The 16,250-nt window shown below is 40.1% G+C and overlaps 1 protein-coding gene across 2 annotated transcripts in view; it reads left to right on the top strand.

Annotated features, from left to right (window-relative positions):
• The first annotated feature begins 415 nt into the window (after positions 1-415).
• OFD1 (OFD1 centriole and centriolar satellite protein) overlaps positions 416-16,250 on the top strand; it is a 63,282-nt gene continuing 47,447 nt past the window's right edge. The window contains exons 1-5 of one of the 2 annotated variants that reach the window (XM_065900643.1): positions 416-526; positions 4,707-4,907; positions 6,813-6,881; positions 6,969-6,999; positions 14,778-14,885. In XM_065900643.1, coding sequence (XP_065756715.1) covers positions 434-526; positions 4,707-4,907; positions 6,813-6,881; positions 6,969-6,999; positions 14,778-14,885 — 502 coding nt within the window. In that variant the 5' untranslated portion in view covers positions 416-433. The remainder of the gene's footprint in view (positions 527-4,706; positions 4,908-6,812; positions 6,882-6,968; positions 7,000-14,777; positions 14,886-16,250) is intronic. The other variant, XM_065900644.1, reaches the window with a different exon arrangement.

The following is a 16,250-nucleotide window of genomic DNA, read 5'->3' on the forward strand; positions in this document are numbered from 1 at the left end:
GCCTTCTGTCTCCGGTTTCAGCCTTCCGGGCGCCAGTGAGAGTCCCGCGTGGGCCACAACCACGCCCACCTGTCAGAACCGCGGAGGAAGGAAGTGCGTGTCTCTGCTTGAGTTCTTAGTTCGGAGTTCTGCTTGTTCCTCCCGTTTTTCTGGAACAGCGGCAGGGCTCTCCGGCCAGGGATTCCCTTAGGCCTGGGCTTGCACCCCGGTTTCGGGGTCCAACTCCGGGCACAGTGGGGAGGACTCGGGAGGAAGCTGATACCTGATACCTCAGGTAGATACATCTGCCCCCTCCTCGGGGCGGGCGGAAGTGAATCCTTTGTTTCCCTTAAACCGCCTTTGGCTTCCTTGGAGGCCACCGATCCGTCTTCAGAAATTCACGTCCCTTCTGCCCGCCAGTTAACCCGTTAACCGTTTTATCTTCTAGTCCACCATGCTCCCCAAATCTGACGTGTTGAGTCAAGATGAACTGCGCAAAAAGCTGTACCAGACGTTTAAGGATCGGGGTATACTGGACTCACTGAAGGTATCACTTTTAGGCATATCTCTTACATAAATTTTACAAGGGTAACCTGTAACAGGTAGTCCACATGTAAAGACATCCATGTCTTGGGTTTTAAAAATAGCATGATACACAGATTGTATTGGTGAATTACACTGCTCTGTTCCTGTGTAACTGTTAAATCGTAAAACAAACACATTTTAGTAAGGTTAGTAAGTGGGTTAGTAAGTGGTTTTGTAATACTCATATTTGAACAGGGGATATTGTCACCATATAGAAAACATTAAGGGACTGCTTACTGTAGAAAAGTTGGGGGAATGAGGAATTTCTTCTTTAAAATATATTGAAATGTATAAATACTTGAGCAGTAAATATTTCTTAGTACACTTTCATGTATGAATTAACAGCAAGGAGTAGGATTAGCTGAAATGTGTTTTCATTACTGTATACATTTCAAAAGACCATTTTACACTTAAAATGGGAAATTAAGGACTTTTTTTCTTGTCTCCTCCATTGTTTTTGTAACTTAAAAATACTTCAGACTCATCCGAAAAATACTTCAGACTCATCTGAAATATAGAAAAGCATACAAGAGAAGTCATCTCTAATACAAGTACTAATTGGCATAATGTTGTGTGTACTTGTGTATCCTCTTTTATGTGGTGAGCATTTTCCTGTGTCCTTAAATGTGTCTTGAAATCCTCATTTTCATTGGCACCAGGTTCATCTTTGGATCTTTGGACATATGGGTAATTTATGCAGCATTCCCCTGTTATTGAACATTTAGGTTATACCCAGGTTTACACGTTCCTTCAATTGCATCTCTCACTTTTTGCCTAGGATAGATGAAGTGGTATTAATGAATCAAAGGGTGTGAACATTTGTAAGGTTCTTGGTGTACACGTCTTGTTTTAGAAAGGTTGTAATACAACTGACCCTTGAACAACACGGGTTTGAACTGCTCAGGTCCACTTATTTGTGGACTTTTTTCAATAAATACCTAGTACAGTACTACACTGTCCGTGGTTGGTTGAATCTGCTGATGCAAAACTGGGGATATGAAGGGGGCTCCTAACCCCCGGTGGTTCGAGGGTCACCTTCAGTTTGTATTCCACCAGCAGTTTGAGAATGCATGTCTCTCTCCAGTAGTATGATCATGACATGTTTTAAACCAATCTAAGGCTGAGAAACTCTATTTTAACATTCTTTCTTTTATCAGTGAGGTTGCATATATTTTCTGGCCATTTGTATGTTTTCCATGGATTGGTGCTTCATGTTCCCCTGCCCGTTTTTTTTTTTCCCTAGGGTGCTAGTGTTTTCTTATTGATACGAGTCCTTTTAATGGAAACTTAATCTTTTTTTCCATTTTTGTGACAATACTATCTGTCTTCAATTTTAATTTGGCTCTAAAAATACTGAAGTTACATTTTTATGTGGTCAAGTCTATTGTTTACTTTTTTTGTGCTGATTATTCTCAGTCATTTTCCACTGACAGTGAATATTCACTTTTTCTAAGTTTTTAAAAAGGCTGGTTTTTTTTAACAGTTAATTCCTTAACCCACCTGAAATTAGTTGTAGTACATCACGCATTAGTCCACTTTCTTAGGCGGAATGGTTCTTGCCTCTGGGCATGGTGTTTGTTCTCTTACTGTCCTTTGGGTTTGGTTTGGTAGGGTTTTACTTCATGTCTGTAGTCCAGTTGATAATGACCTATCATTATCCATTTGGAGCTATCCTTGTTAGGCTTTGGTATCAGGATTATGCTAGCCTTGTTCACTTTCCAGCTGCAGCCTATCCTAAGGAGAAATACTGTTTCTTGTTTGCAGCTGGCCATTCCGTTTGTTATTCTAGCGTGATCAATGGCAGGGGGGGATTTTGGCAGGGGAGATTTTTACTTTCTCAGTCTGAACTAATTTACTTTCTCAGTTTAATGACCTGAGTGAGTTCTAATTTTTACAGTTGAAGTTTTCAGTGGCCTAATTCACTTTCTCTTCGGGTGTTTGGAAACAATTTGTATTTATGATTAAGTACAGAGTCATATGGGTATCTGGTAAACGAAGTTTATGAAAAATCTTTTTCCTTATTTTGAGTCTACTCTGTCAATTGCTGAGAGATGTGCTGAGGGTTCCGGGTCCCTAAGTCTTGTCTCTCCTATTTCCCCCACAATAATTGGCCTTCTTTCTTTTTTTTTCTTTCTTTCTTTCTTTTTTTTTTTTTGAGCAGAGAAAGGTTTATTGCAGAGCCAAGCAAGGAAAACAGGTGTCATGCTCAAACCCGAACTCCCCTGTGGTTTTTTGGGGAGAATTTTTCATAGGCACAATTTGGGGTGAGGGCTCTGTCCTTATTTCTGTCTTAGGGACGTTGCAAGCTTTAATTCTGAATAGATTTCCCTCTTGGCACTGGCTGCTGGAAAGCCCCCTGGCCAGTTTTTGGATTCCTTCCAGCAAGTGCTAGATGGCATGCTTTTTGGGCGTGTCAAGATGGAAATTCATCCGTAATGTCATTCCACTGTTTGCTACTCTTCCTTTTACCCTGCTTAAATCCCTCATTTAGTTCTTAGCCATTTCAGTACTTGTTTGCAAGACACCCTAAATCCTTTTGTTAATTAAGATGAATCTAAGTATATTTCTTCATTACTATGTTACAAATTTAATTAAACCACTAAAGTTTACTGGTGGAGGAGGCTTTAGTTTTCTCTTTTCAGTTAACTGTATCAGATGAGGTGAAGCATATATATTCTGTTTAGTGTAAATGTGTTTTTTACTATAGGATTTTATTTTTATTTTTGAATCTTAGTTTTTTATACAGCAGGTTCTTATTAGTCATCTATTTTATACATATGAGTGTATCCCTGTCAATCCGAATCTCCCAGTTCATCCCACCACCACCCCACCCCCTGGCCACTTTCCCACCTTGGTGTCCGTATGTTTTTTCTCTACATCTGTGTCTATTTCTGCCCTGCAAACCAGTTCATCTGTATCATTTTTCTAGGTTCCACATATATGCGTTAATATACGATATTTGTTTTTCTCTTTCTGACGCTTCACTCTGTATGACAGTCTCTAGATACATCCACGTCTCTACAGATGACCCAGTTTCGTTCCTTTTTATGGCTGAGTAATATTCCATTGTATATATGTGCCACATCTTCTTTATCCTTTCATCTGTTGATGGGCATATTAGGTTGCTTCCATGACCTGGCTATTGTAAATAATGCTGCAGTGAACATTGGGGTGCATGTGTCTTTTTTGAATTATGGTTTTCTCTGGGTGTATGCCCAGTACTATAGGATTTTAGATACATATATAAGTTCTGTTCTGTACTACTAATATAGAACTATATATAGAACTAATATATTCTCTTTAGCTAAAGGATAGAAAAAAGAGATGTAACGAGAACTTCATTTGTTTCTTGTTTGTATTCTATTAATAACAATTCCTTAGATGTTATTTACTGCTGAACCCCGTGAATCTAGGCAGTGTACTCTTAAGCTCTGCCCAATTGTATGTTTCAGATTATGTGTAAAATAAATTAGAACAAATATCCAGCAGTCTGATTAGGGGATTTTTTTTTAAAACCAAAATGAATAATAGCAGTGGTATTATAACTTTGAGAAAATTAGCCACCTTGAGCCTAAATTCCTCATTTATAAAATAGGGGAAAATTATTATATTTCATAACATCTAGAATTGTAAGTAGTCCATGTGAAAGTGAATCTTAATAAGCCTTTTTTGGGTTTACTGATTTTTCTCTTGTGTATACTATTTCCCTTTTGGGAACCTAATTTTATTTTGATCAATATACTTGAATATATTTAACCCAGTATTATTTTCGTATCCTCCAACAATTTGCAGAGAGGTGAGGAAGTAGCAGAGTTTTCTCCTGTATTTGGTACCCCAGTGAAAAGTTGCTGAACTGGGCTCGTAGGGAAGTGAAGTTAGTCTCACCACGTTCCAGCTCACCACCAGCTCACTAGGAAGCTGGTGAAAGCAAGCTACTCTTTCTAGAACCCACTGGGCTGCTTGTCTCACAGGGTAAGACAGAGTGTCCAGGGGAAGGCTCCTAACTTGTGGCCATGGATTTAGAACCATTCTGGAAACTAAAGGAAGGATTCTAATTCATGTGACAAGTCTGTGTCCCGCCAGTGGAAAAAATCCTGCTGAAAAATTTTTTCCCCTCTTGTTTCATTTTGTATTTGATCTAGACGCAACTCCGAAACCAGCTAATTCACGAACTGATGCACCCTGTACTGAGTGGTGAAGTGCAGTCCCTGTCCATCTCAGTGGAAGGGAGCTCCCTCTTAATAGGAGCTTCCAACTCTCTAGTGGCAGATCACTTACAGAGATGTGGCTATGAATGTTCACTTTCTGTCTTCTTTCCCGAAAGTGGTTTGGCAAAAGAAAAGGTAACATCTTTGCTTTTCTGTCTCTGAATTTTCTGTTAACAGCTTCTCCCTCAGATAATAGCTAGGTGCTCCTTGGCTAGCTGGGTCCCTTTCTTGTTTATCTTTGAAATTACATCATGTATTTGTTATAATGTGACCAAGGAGTATGAAATCTGACATTGTTACCAATTCCTTGGTATCTTAATTTGTCTTTATAAAATTGTAATGTTTTGGAGCTAGAAGTGATCTGACCCTCCATATAGTCTGAGGACACAAAACTGCCATTTTTGTTGAATGTCTGTTGTGAGGCTGGCACTGCTGGTCACTCTGCAGGTGGTACATGTATTACAGATGAGGATCCAGAGTCTGGAGAGGTGGGGTGATTTGCTCAAGGTCACATGATTTGGAAGTGGCAATGCAGGGCAGTAAATCTGGATCTACAGTGTGCCGTCTTCAGTATGCTACAGTCTCTTCAGATATTTGTCGTCTTTGTGATGACATAAGAGAAGTGAGGGATAAGTAACTTTTGAACACCTGTGGAGTTCTTAAATATTAGAACACCTTTTACCACTTTCCTAATTATTGTAACTATCTTTCCACCAACCACTGAACATACTAGTCACACTTGGTTATTTTAAAGGCAGATATAGCAAACTTTCCCTATTTTTTTTAATAGACATAATTTTTTAGAGCAGTTTCGGTTCACAGCGAAAATGCACAGAAAGGGAGATTGCCCATCTGCTCCCTAATCCCACATGTGCAGGCCTCCCCTGCTCTCAACATTTTTTTTTTTTTTTTTTTTTGCGGTACACAGGCCTCTCACTGTTGTGGCCTCTCCCGTTGCGGAGCACAGGCTCTGGACGCGCAGGCTCAGTGACCGTGGCTCACGGGCCCAGCCGCTCCGCGGCATGTGGGATCTTCCCGGACCAGGGCACGAACCCGTGTCCCCTGCATCGGCAGGCGGACTCTCAACCACTGTGCCACCAGGGAAGCCAAACATTTTTTACTCTGTACATTTTTACGTTCAGTGAACCTACATTGGCACATCATTATCACCTGAAGTCCATAGTTTACATTAGGGTTGAGTCTTGGGGTTGTCCCTATGTTTTTACTCTTTATCTTGGCCATAATTGTCCAGAAGTGTGGTATTCAGCTGTTTTAAGAGAACAGCAATGTTATTATTGGAAAAACTTAAAATTTAAATATGCTGTATTTATTCATTAACAATCAGATTTTACCAGCATTAGGAATTCTTTGTTGATCCTTCTAACTTTCTAATTACATTTCACAATTTTGCTTCTAGAATGAATAATGTGTCAATTATATGGTTATAGCAGTGATTATCTAGTTCCCACACTTAAAAATACTGTGCAGAATATTCTTTAATGGAAAACTAATTGTAGATGGTATCAATGTTCTCAGAGTAGACACAGCATGTATTTCTATAGTATGTATTGTTTACTAAGAATACTCAAACTCTTTGACCACATGTATATGTAAAATAGTTTTAAACATTTTGTAGTTGTAAAGATAGTACAAACTTAGTTTATTTACATTTTGAAGCAATAGTAATTTAAAAATGTCATTGCAATTGAAAGACCCTGGAATGCACTCATATATTCATCGGTGCCTCAGATGTTTGAGTGTTTCTTATCTGTAAGACATTAACCATTTCTGTTATTTCTGTTAGGCACATCATTTTTGCTGTGAATTATTTGGAGGTTAATTACGTGATCAAGAGAAAAATTTTATCCTTTTGACTGCAGCGTTTATTGTAACTTAATATAAGAAAGCTTACGTGTTACGTTATTAGCATAGTTATAATCTTATTTAGTCTGAACCATGATTTTTAGTCTTAAATTGGGATGTTTCTGAATATATCACTTACACATTGATGTTAAAATCTGTGTACTTTTTTTTTTTAAGGTATTTACTATGCAGGATCTATTACAACTCATTAAAATCAACCCTGAATCCAGTCTCTATAAATCACTGGTAGGATTGTTTCGTTTTTATAACCTGCTTTGGTTTGTTAATAATAACTGAATAGTTGAATAAAGGTAAAATATTTTCTTTTAACAGATTTCAGGATTTGATAAAGAAAACCATAAAGGTAGGAGCCTTCATCTTTGTAGAGAATAGGAACGTTTTTGTTATGTATTGTTTTGTATAAAAGTATGAAACTAATAATTTTCAGGTGGAAGAATAGGGAATTTGAATTGAATCATTTGACTTTTTTCCTTGCTGACAATACCTTTTTAAATAGAACGATTCATCTGTTTTACAAATGCGGATCCTTTCCCCAAAATTTTAACCTTTTAAAATCGCTATTACTCAAATGAGGAAACTAGAGACAGCATCAAGAGCCCTACGAACGGACTGAAAGCTGGTCTTTGTAGAGATACCCACTGTTTGGAACATTTGCAAAACAAAAACAAATAACGTTTAGGCCACTATCTTTGTATCCTAGATAGGCCCCTAAGTACAATATATAGAGTATTGTATTAATATTGGCTTAAAGAATGAAATATCTGTTCAGTAATGTGCTTGTTTTTATTGTTTATATAGGCCTGATAAATTGCATTAATATTGGCCTTGATAATAACCTTCAAAGAGTCCATAACTACTCTGAGATAATAGAAAATGTATATATTGGTCTCTGCCCCCAGTTCCTGGTACACAGCTCCCAAAATCCTTGTAATTTCCTAAGTGATGAGAACACAAGGAGCATATCTTGTTCTAGTATTGGTCTTTGACCTCCATTCTTGACACAGGTTTCCTGAAACCCTTGTAATTTCCTGGGTGATAGGAGTATTTTGTGTTCAAATGAGCCAAGACTACGTGGGTCCCTGGATGGCTCCTGGATGAGGGCTGGTCACTGGAAAGACCAAGCCATGATTAGAAGCTTGAGGTTTTCAGCTTTGCTCCCCATTCTATTGAAGGGAGGAGGACTGAAAATGAATAATCAATCATTTTTGTGAATAATCGATCATGAATGTGTGATGAAGCCTCCATAAATCCCAAAAGTATGGGGTTCGGAGAGCTTCCAGGTTGGTGAACACATGGAGGTGCTAGGAGATTGGCACACCTGGAGAGGGCATAGAAGCTCTGGGCTCCTTCCCACATGTACCTCGCCCTGCGTGTCTCTTCTATTTAGCTGTTCAACTGTGTCCTTTATCATATCCCTTTTTTTATATATAAGTTTATTTTATTTATTTATTTTTGGCTGCATTGGGTCTTCGCTGCTGCACGTGGGCTTTCTCTAGTTGCGGTGAGCAGGGGCTACTGTTTGTTGCAGTGCACGGGCTTCTTGTTGTGGTGGCTTCTCATTGCGGAGCACGGGCTCTAGGCACGCGGGCTTCAGTAGTTGTGGCACACGGACTCAGTAGTTGTGGCTCACGGGGTCTAGAGCACAGGCTCAGTAGTTGTGGCACACGGGCTTAGTTGCTCCGCGGCATGTGGGATCTTCCTGGACCAGGGCTTGAACCCATGTCCCCTGCATTGGCAGGTGGATTCTCAACCACTGCGCCACCAGGGAAGCCGCCTATCATATCCTTTAATAAACTGGTAAACGTAAGAAAGTGTTTCCCTGAGTTTTTTGAGCTGTTCTGGTACGTTAATGAAGCCCAAGGAGGAGGTTGTGGGAACCTCCTATGTATAGCCAGTTGCTCAGAAGCACAGGTGGCAACCTGGGCATGTGACTGGCACCTGAAGAATGTATAGGCATGGTGGCAGGGGGTGGTCAGTGTGGGACTGAGGCCCTTAACCCATGGGGTCGGATGCTGCCTCCAGGTGGACAGTGTCAGAATAGAGTTCAAGTGTAGGCCATCCATCCGGTGTCGCAGAGAATGGCTTGGTGTGAGGAAAAGCCCCACACACTGGGTGACCAGGAGAGTCGGAAGTAAGTGTTGTGAAGTGTTCTGTATAAAAGTCAAGGGGCTCACAGGGAGCGGAGAGATGGGAGGGAAGAGGTGGGTTTTTCCCTACACAGAAGGAGGGAAGCTGAGGGTTTTTTCCTTTACAACTGCTGTGAGTGACAGGCCACAGGCTGGACTTGATGATGGACTTGGTAGTATGAACATACACGTTACAGGCAAGTTACCAGCTTACTTGTTATTTAGATCTTTTCCAAAAAATCCGTAACGTCATGTAATGGCCTTTTTGTGTTAGCGTGCTCCTTGATTTTGTCTGTTGCCAGAATTGCTACCATCCCTGCTGGGACATTAATTCAGGACTTGCCGTTTGGCAGACACTTGAGTACCTACTTGCTGCCAGTCATTATTCTGTGACTTAACTGCCTGGTCTCCCGGGAGTAATGTTAGTAGAGGATAAGTAAATTGGATCAAAAGACATTCTGTTTTTATTTTACTGTATTATTGAAGTATAGTTGACCTACAATGTTGTTAATTTCTGCTGTACAGCTAAGTGATTCCGTTATACATACATGTACAATCTTTTTCATATTCTTTTCCGTTATGGTTTATCACAGGATATTGGATATAGTTCCCTGTGCTCTATAGTAGGACCTTGTTGTTTTCCATCCAATGTGTAATATTTGGATCACAAGACATTCTAGATCACCTGCAAAGTAGGTCATCCTTACTGAAGTTGAGGATGGTAGGTGATCCTAGGTTGTAGATTCTATGGCCTTGCTGTTTATTGTAACTCTGAGATGGGAATGTCTGTATGTGTGTTGCCTGATACGGTAGCCACTAGCCACATGGGGCTATTGAGCGTTTGAAATGTGGGTAGTGTGACTGAGGAACTGAGATTTTAAGTAGCTACACGTGACTAGTGGCTGTCACGTTGGACAGCACAGTTCTAAGTAAATAGCTGCTGTCTGTAGTGTAACTATTTCAGAAAGGAATTTAGAGCTTGAAGGTATATTAAGAAATAATTCATTTATTTATAGGTATTTATACTATTAAAAATAGCTTTTCACCTTTAAGCACTCTTTAAATCTTTCTACTTCAGAAAGACATCTGGCTAACATTTCTTACCAGCTTTACCCAGCATCCTAGTAACATTTCTGAAACTCAGAAAAACTGAGTTGCACACATGTCATGCATCCTAATGCCATAATTTGGATAGAATTCTTGGCTAACAGTAAAGCAGCTGCTTTTAAAATGAAATGATTTAAAAACTGGTGGCTCCCCATTAAGAGACTGAGACCATCAGAAAACATGTAAGAAGATGTTTTGTACCTAACTGTTGTGTATTCCCTGACAGAGATCTTTGGTCTTACCTTACTGTGTCTATACTTTGAGGGTGCTGATCTGTTACATGGTTACAGTACTTTTCCCCTAGATTCCACTCACACATCCTTCCCACCCCTAATTTTTCCTTTCAAAGATAATGATACCCAGAAAATAGTTGGCCAGAGGATTTGGACACTGGCTCTTTTCTTTCTGGAAGTTAAAATCCTTGCCTGTGATTGGCAAAAGAATAGATAGATATAGATAGATCAGTGGGACAGAATAGAGAGCCCAGAAATAGGTCTACACAAACATAGTCAACTAGCCTTTAACACAGGCAATTCAATGGAGGACATATAGTCTTGTCAACAAGTGGTGCTGGAACAGTTGGACATTCATATGCACAGATATGAACCTGGGCGCAGACCTTACACAAAAATTAACTGAAAACGAATCATATATCTAAATGTAAAACACAAAACTGTAAAACTTCTGGAAGAAAACATAGAAAATCTTTGTGACCTGCTGTTTGGCGATGAGATATAATACCAAAAGCATGATACATGAAAGAAAAAATAGACCAGTTAGACTTTATTAAAATTTAAAAACGTCTGCTCTATGAAAGAGTGAAAAGACAAATTACTGACTGGGAGAGGGTATTGGCAAAAGACATCCAATAAAGGACTTGCATCAAAAATACACAAAGAACTCTGAAAACTCAACACTAAAGGGACAAGTCAGTTAAAAGATGGGCAAAGGATCTGAACAGATAGCTCTCCAAAGAAGATATACAGGTGGCAAATAAGCATGAAAAGATGCTGCACGTTATTTGTTAGAGACATGCAAATTAAAACAAAAATGAGATAACATAGCCAAAATCCAGAACACCTTCAGCACTAAATGCTGGTAAGGATGTGAAGCAATATGAACTGTCACTCATTGCTGGTGGGAATACAAAATGGTACAGCCACCTGGGGAGATAGCTTGGTGGTTTCTTTTTTTAAAAAATAAATTTATTTATTTTTGGCTGCATTGGGTCTTCATTGCTGCGCGTGGGCTTTCTCTAGTTGCGGTGAGCGGGGGCCACTCTTCGTTGAGGTGTGCGGGCTTCTCACTGCAGTGGCTTCTCTTGTTGCGGAGCACGGGCTCTAGGCGCGCAGGCTTCAGCAGTTGCGACACACAGGCTCAGTAGTTGTGGCTCGTGGGCTTAGTTGCTCCGCGGCATGTGGGATCCTCCCAGACCAGGGCTCGAACCCATGTCCCCTGCATTGGTGGGTGGATTCTTAACCACTGTGCCACTAGGGAAGCCCAGTTTGGTGGTTTCTTACAAAACTAAACATAGTCTTACCCTACAATCCAACAGTCATTGTCTTAGGTATGTACCCAAGTGACTTGACAACTTAAGTCCACACAGACACCTGCACGTGAATGTTTGTAGCAACTTTATTCGTAATTGTCAGAAATTGGGAACAACCAAGATGTTATTTGGTAACTGAACGGATAAACAAACTGTGGTACTTCCAGAAAGGGAAATACTATTCAGCTAAGAGGAATGAGCTACCAAGCCATGCAAAGAGATGAATGAATCGCAAATGTGTATTGTTAATGTAAGAAGCCTGCCTGAAAAGGCTACGTGCTATATGATTCCATTTATGTGACATTCTGGAAAAGGCAAAGCTATAGTGATAGTAAACACATCAGTGGTTGCTAGGGATTTGGAGGGAAGGGGTAGGAGGTTGAAGAAGTGAAGCACAGGATTTTTTTTAGGGTGGTGAAAGTATTCTTCCGATACCTGTAATGGTATGATACATGGCACCAGACATTTGCCTAAAACCTGTAGAACTTTACAAAGAACAAGCCTTCATGTATGCAAATTTAGGAGGTCAGGTGATCTCAGGATGGAATGCGGACTGTGACAAAACCATCTAACTGTAGTAACCTCACTGAAGGGGGTGGGGGAAAAATATGCTAAGCTATCTAACTTGGGAAAGGAATGAAGACTAAGACAAAAGACAGAAGCAACTGTACATAGGCTGGGTATTCAAGGTGAGAGTTATTTCTCATGGGAGTGCTGGTTAACAATTCTGAAACCATGATACACGTATGCTGGAATTGAACAATTAAGTAAGTGGATAGAAGATGGCGGGAGCCAGGTGTTCACTGCTGGAGCGGGACTTTACAGATAAACAAGGGGAGGAGACTGGGATGATCCATACGGTAATGGCTTAGTTGGAGACATTAGTATGAACTCATGTTTGGCTTAATATAGATACAGATGATACATAGAGATATTTATAGATATGTTTGTGTACACAGGTTAGTGTACGTTCGTATTTCCTTGCTGTCTCGGCTGAGGGGCTGGAAGCAGTGACACCCCAGTTGCAATGAGCACACCTTGAGCCCAGTTTGCAGTACTGAGATTCGGTTTCTAATACCATTCCACAATAATAGGAACCAGGGCCCCTTGGAGTAGCGGTTGATTGCAGGAGTGGAACAGAGACTATACAAGATGAGCTTGGAGCCCCTTACAGTGCTAGAACCTAAGGAAGTGCTTAAGACAAAAACCCATGATGAAAGTGCTCCCAGAGGCCAAAGCTGGAACAATTGGAGCAACAAAATAAAAGAGTGGGTTTTATCAGTGAGTTGTAGAATTACACGTGAATTATAATTACCAAGGTATAAAACAGGAGTCCATACGGATATAAATAAATGACTGGATAAAGGAGGAGACTAGACGTATCCTTCTTGGGTGAGGGTGTGGAGGGGAGAGGGGGGAAGTGGAACTAATTAGGGGCCTGCGGAAAGCACTGCAGAAGTGGGAAAAGGCACCAGCGTTAGAAATGCTGAGGTGGAAGAGCACCCTGCCAAAGATGACCTCCTGCAGGATCTTGAAGATTTCCGTCAAACGTTGACCTTTGTCCATAGAGGGAGCCAAGATCTGGCCTCAGCATGACAGCAGGAAGGGGTGAGGTGAGAACAGGCTGATAGGAAATGGTCAGAATAAGAGGATGGATGAGACAGAAGAGTTGCAAGGCAATGAATATGAAAAAACAGAGTTTATATCTGCAGTAGGGGAAGTAAAAGAGAGTATGTTGTATGATATCACTTATAGGTTCATTTGTGTCATATTTTAGATTCCATATATCTATGAAACACACTCACAGACATAGGGAACAGGCTTGTGGTGGCCAAGGGAGAGGGGATGGGAGAGGGATGGAGTGGGAGGCTGGGGTGAGCAGATGTGAGCTATTATATATGGAGTGGATAAATAACAAGGCCCTACTGTACAGCACAGGGAACTATATTCAGTATCCTATGATAAACCATAATGGAAAAGAATATGAAAAAAAGTGTATATATGTGTAACTGAATCACTTTGCTGTATAGCAGAAATTAACACAACATTGTCAATCAACTATACTTCAATTTAAGGAAACAGTATATTGTAGTATCTTCAGGAGAAAAGAAAAATAAGCCCTTAACTTGGCTGATGCAGAAGTCCATTCATCTTTTCCAAGAAAGTGAAAACTTCTAAAATTTATACTCCTGACTTAAAAAAAAAGTTTCAGTGAATTTCCTGGCAGTCCAGTGGTTAGGAATCTGTGCTTCCACTCCCAGGGGCCTGGGTTTGATCCCTGGTCTGGGAACTAACATCTCACAAGCTGCACAGCGTGGCCAAAAAGAAAAAAAATTTTTGGACTATTCAGAAGGGTATGAAGTTAAAGAAGAGTAGGAATTTCTGTTCATATTCTCTAATTTCACTTTCTGCTGATAACTAGAATGAAGAGTGTCCTGTTTATCCTACCAGAAGTTAGTTCACAGGTGTCAAAGTCTATATGTAATCAAAACATACACTCATACATGGAATCATATTATAGATACTGTTGGGCAATTTGCTTTCTTTATCCACCAATATATCTTTCTCTAGCCGTGTACTTGGACTAATTGTTTTTTAGAATGTATTTAATTAACCCCCTGTTGATGGAGATTTTATTGTTTCATCGCTTGGTTTTTGCCATTAGAAGCCTGCGGTGTGCGGTGCTACACCCTTTTGGGAAAGTATAGCTGTGTAAATTCAGAGAGGTGGAATGACTAGGTGAAAGGGCACTTGCATGTTGAATATCCATAAACACGGGCAAATTTCCCTCCCAAGTGAAAAGAGCACGCCTGCTTCCCCGCTCCCTTGCTGACACTTAGAGCGCTAAGATTAAAATTTTGGTAATACGCTTATTGGGAAAATACGATCTTTCTGTTGTAGTGTTAATTTGCATTTATTTATAATTTTGTTCATGTTTATTCAACATTGAAAATTTTTTCTGTGAACTTTGTCCATGTCTTGCCCTATTTTTCTGTTTTCTTACTGATTTGTTAAAAACTCTTTGATGTTTATGAAGATTAGTTCTCTGTCTCTGTATTATGCCAAATAGCTGTTTCCAGTGTATCACTTGTCTTTTGACTTTGCTGTTTCACGCCACATATAAGTTCTTAGTTTGTACGTTTGATGAATATTTCTCCTTATTGCTTGTAGGTTTCTGTATCATGCTTGGAAACACCTTTCCTCAGAAATTATTCTTAAAATATACATGATGTAAAAAAGATAATGTTATAAAACCAAGATTGCATGAACAGTGATTGAGCAACAGTTAAGCAATGAAAGAAAGTTGTAAAACGAAACTATACACATTGTGTCGTTTAGGTTTTCTCATGCAGTTTCTGAAAGAATTGGCAGAATATCATCAGGCTAAAGAGAGTTGCAGTATGGGAACTCAGACAAGTTCAACATTTCCCGTCAAAGACTCCCTTGGTAATTATGGTCTTCCATAATTTCACTTCTTCCGTTTTCTCTTTTGAATGAAGGAGATGACCTGATGTACCGTATTATGTATTTGTTGCTTGACTGGGAGGGATGCAGGCTGCTGGCGGTAGGGGCGCCCATTTTTTCTGGGATCACTGCTGGGAGGGACCAGGAACTGCTCTCCAGGGCTGCTCCTCCCTTCATGGCCGCCAAGGCTATGCTTTCCAAATCTCGTGGGGATCCAAAGGCCCACTTCCTTGTCTGTTGGGTTGAACCTCTCTTGACTGGGAGGTTCTTCCCTGTGTCTCATCTAACTTTATAGCCACTAAAGTGAGAAGATCTTAGACTATTTGCATTGCAGAGAACTAAAGAAGTGAGTGGGCCATCCCTTCATTTTATAAGTTGAGAAAACTGAGGTCACCAGAGGAAGAGCAACTTGGCAATGCCGAGTCTCGGTCAGAACTGATATGAGTCCAAGTTTTCTGGTCAGTGATCCAGAGCCTTTTCTGCTGTGCAGGCTGTCTGTAATACCATCCTGCCCTTCAGTTGTGTGCTCAGGAGAGAAGGGAAACAGCTGGCTAATAGGATATGGTTAATCGATTTCTTGGCCCTTCCTTACTCTTAAACTGCACTAGTGCCTTTAACTTGTAAAAACATAAGTTCATAACTTGTAAAGACCGTATTGTATGACTGTGCCTTTCATTTATTTAGGTGTAGGTTTTATTCCATTAGAAACATAGAACATGCTTATTCTACAGCAGTTCTGTTCAATAATATGAGCCACATGTGTAATAAAAATTTTCTAGTAGCCAAAGTAGAAAAGGTAAGAAGAAACAGGTGAAATTTGTTTTGGTAATACATTTTATATAACTTCGTATGTCTAAAATATTATTCCAATATGAAATCAATATGAAAAATATTAATGAGGTATTTTACGTTTATTTTTTTGTACTCGGTCCTTGATATCTGGTGTGTCTTTTACACTTAGAGTACATCTCATTTTGAACTGGTCACATTCCATGTACTCAGTATGGCGAAGTGTGGCTAGCGACCTGCATTGGACAGTCCAGAGCATTTGGAAAATCCAGAAAAGTAGATGGAAATTTTTGCCGACAAGAGACATACCGCCAATATTTTAATCTGCTTCTGCCAGCCTTTTCTTCCTATGCCTGCTTTTTGGTGGTATTGGTGTTACACATGATTGAGATTGTATGCGAGGGCCAGGTTTGCAGTGTGCTACGTGGTTGGTTTCAAATCCACAGTTGGTTTGAGGACTGCAGGTCTGCTGGAAAGAGTGCCAGAATGCGAGGCAATCATAGACCTGGCTTTAGCCCCGCTGATGCCATTATAGAGTTGCTTAGCCCTCTGGACGTC

This window comes from Phocoena phocoena, chromosome X, assembly GCF_963924675.1.
Source record: "Phocoena phocoena chromosome X, mPhoPho1.1, whole genome shotgun sequence".
Classification (NCBI taxonomy): Eukaryota; Metazoa; Chordata; class Mammalia; order Artiodactyla; family Phocoenidae; genus Phocoena; species Phocoena phocoena.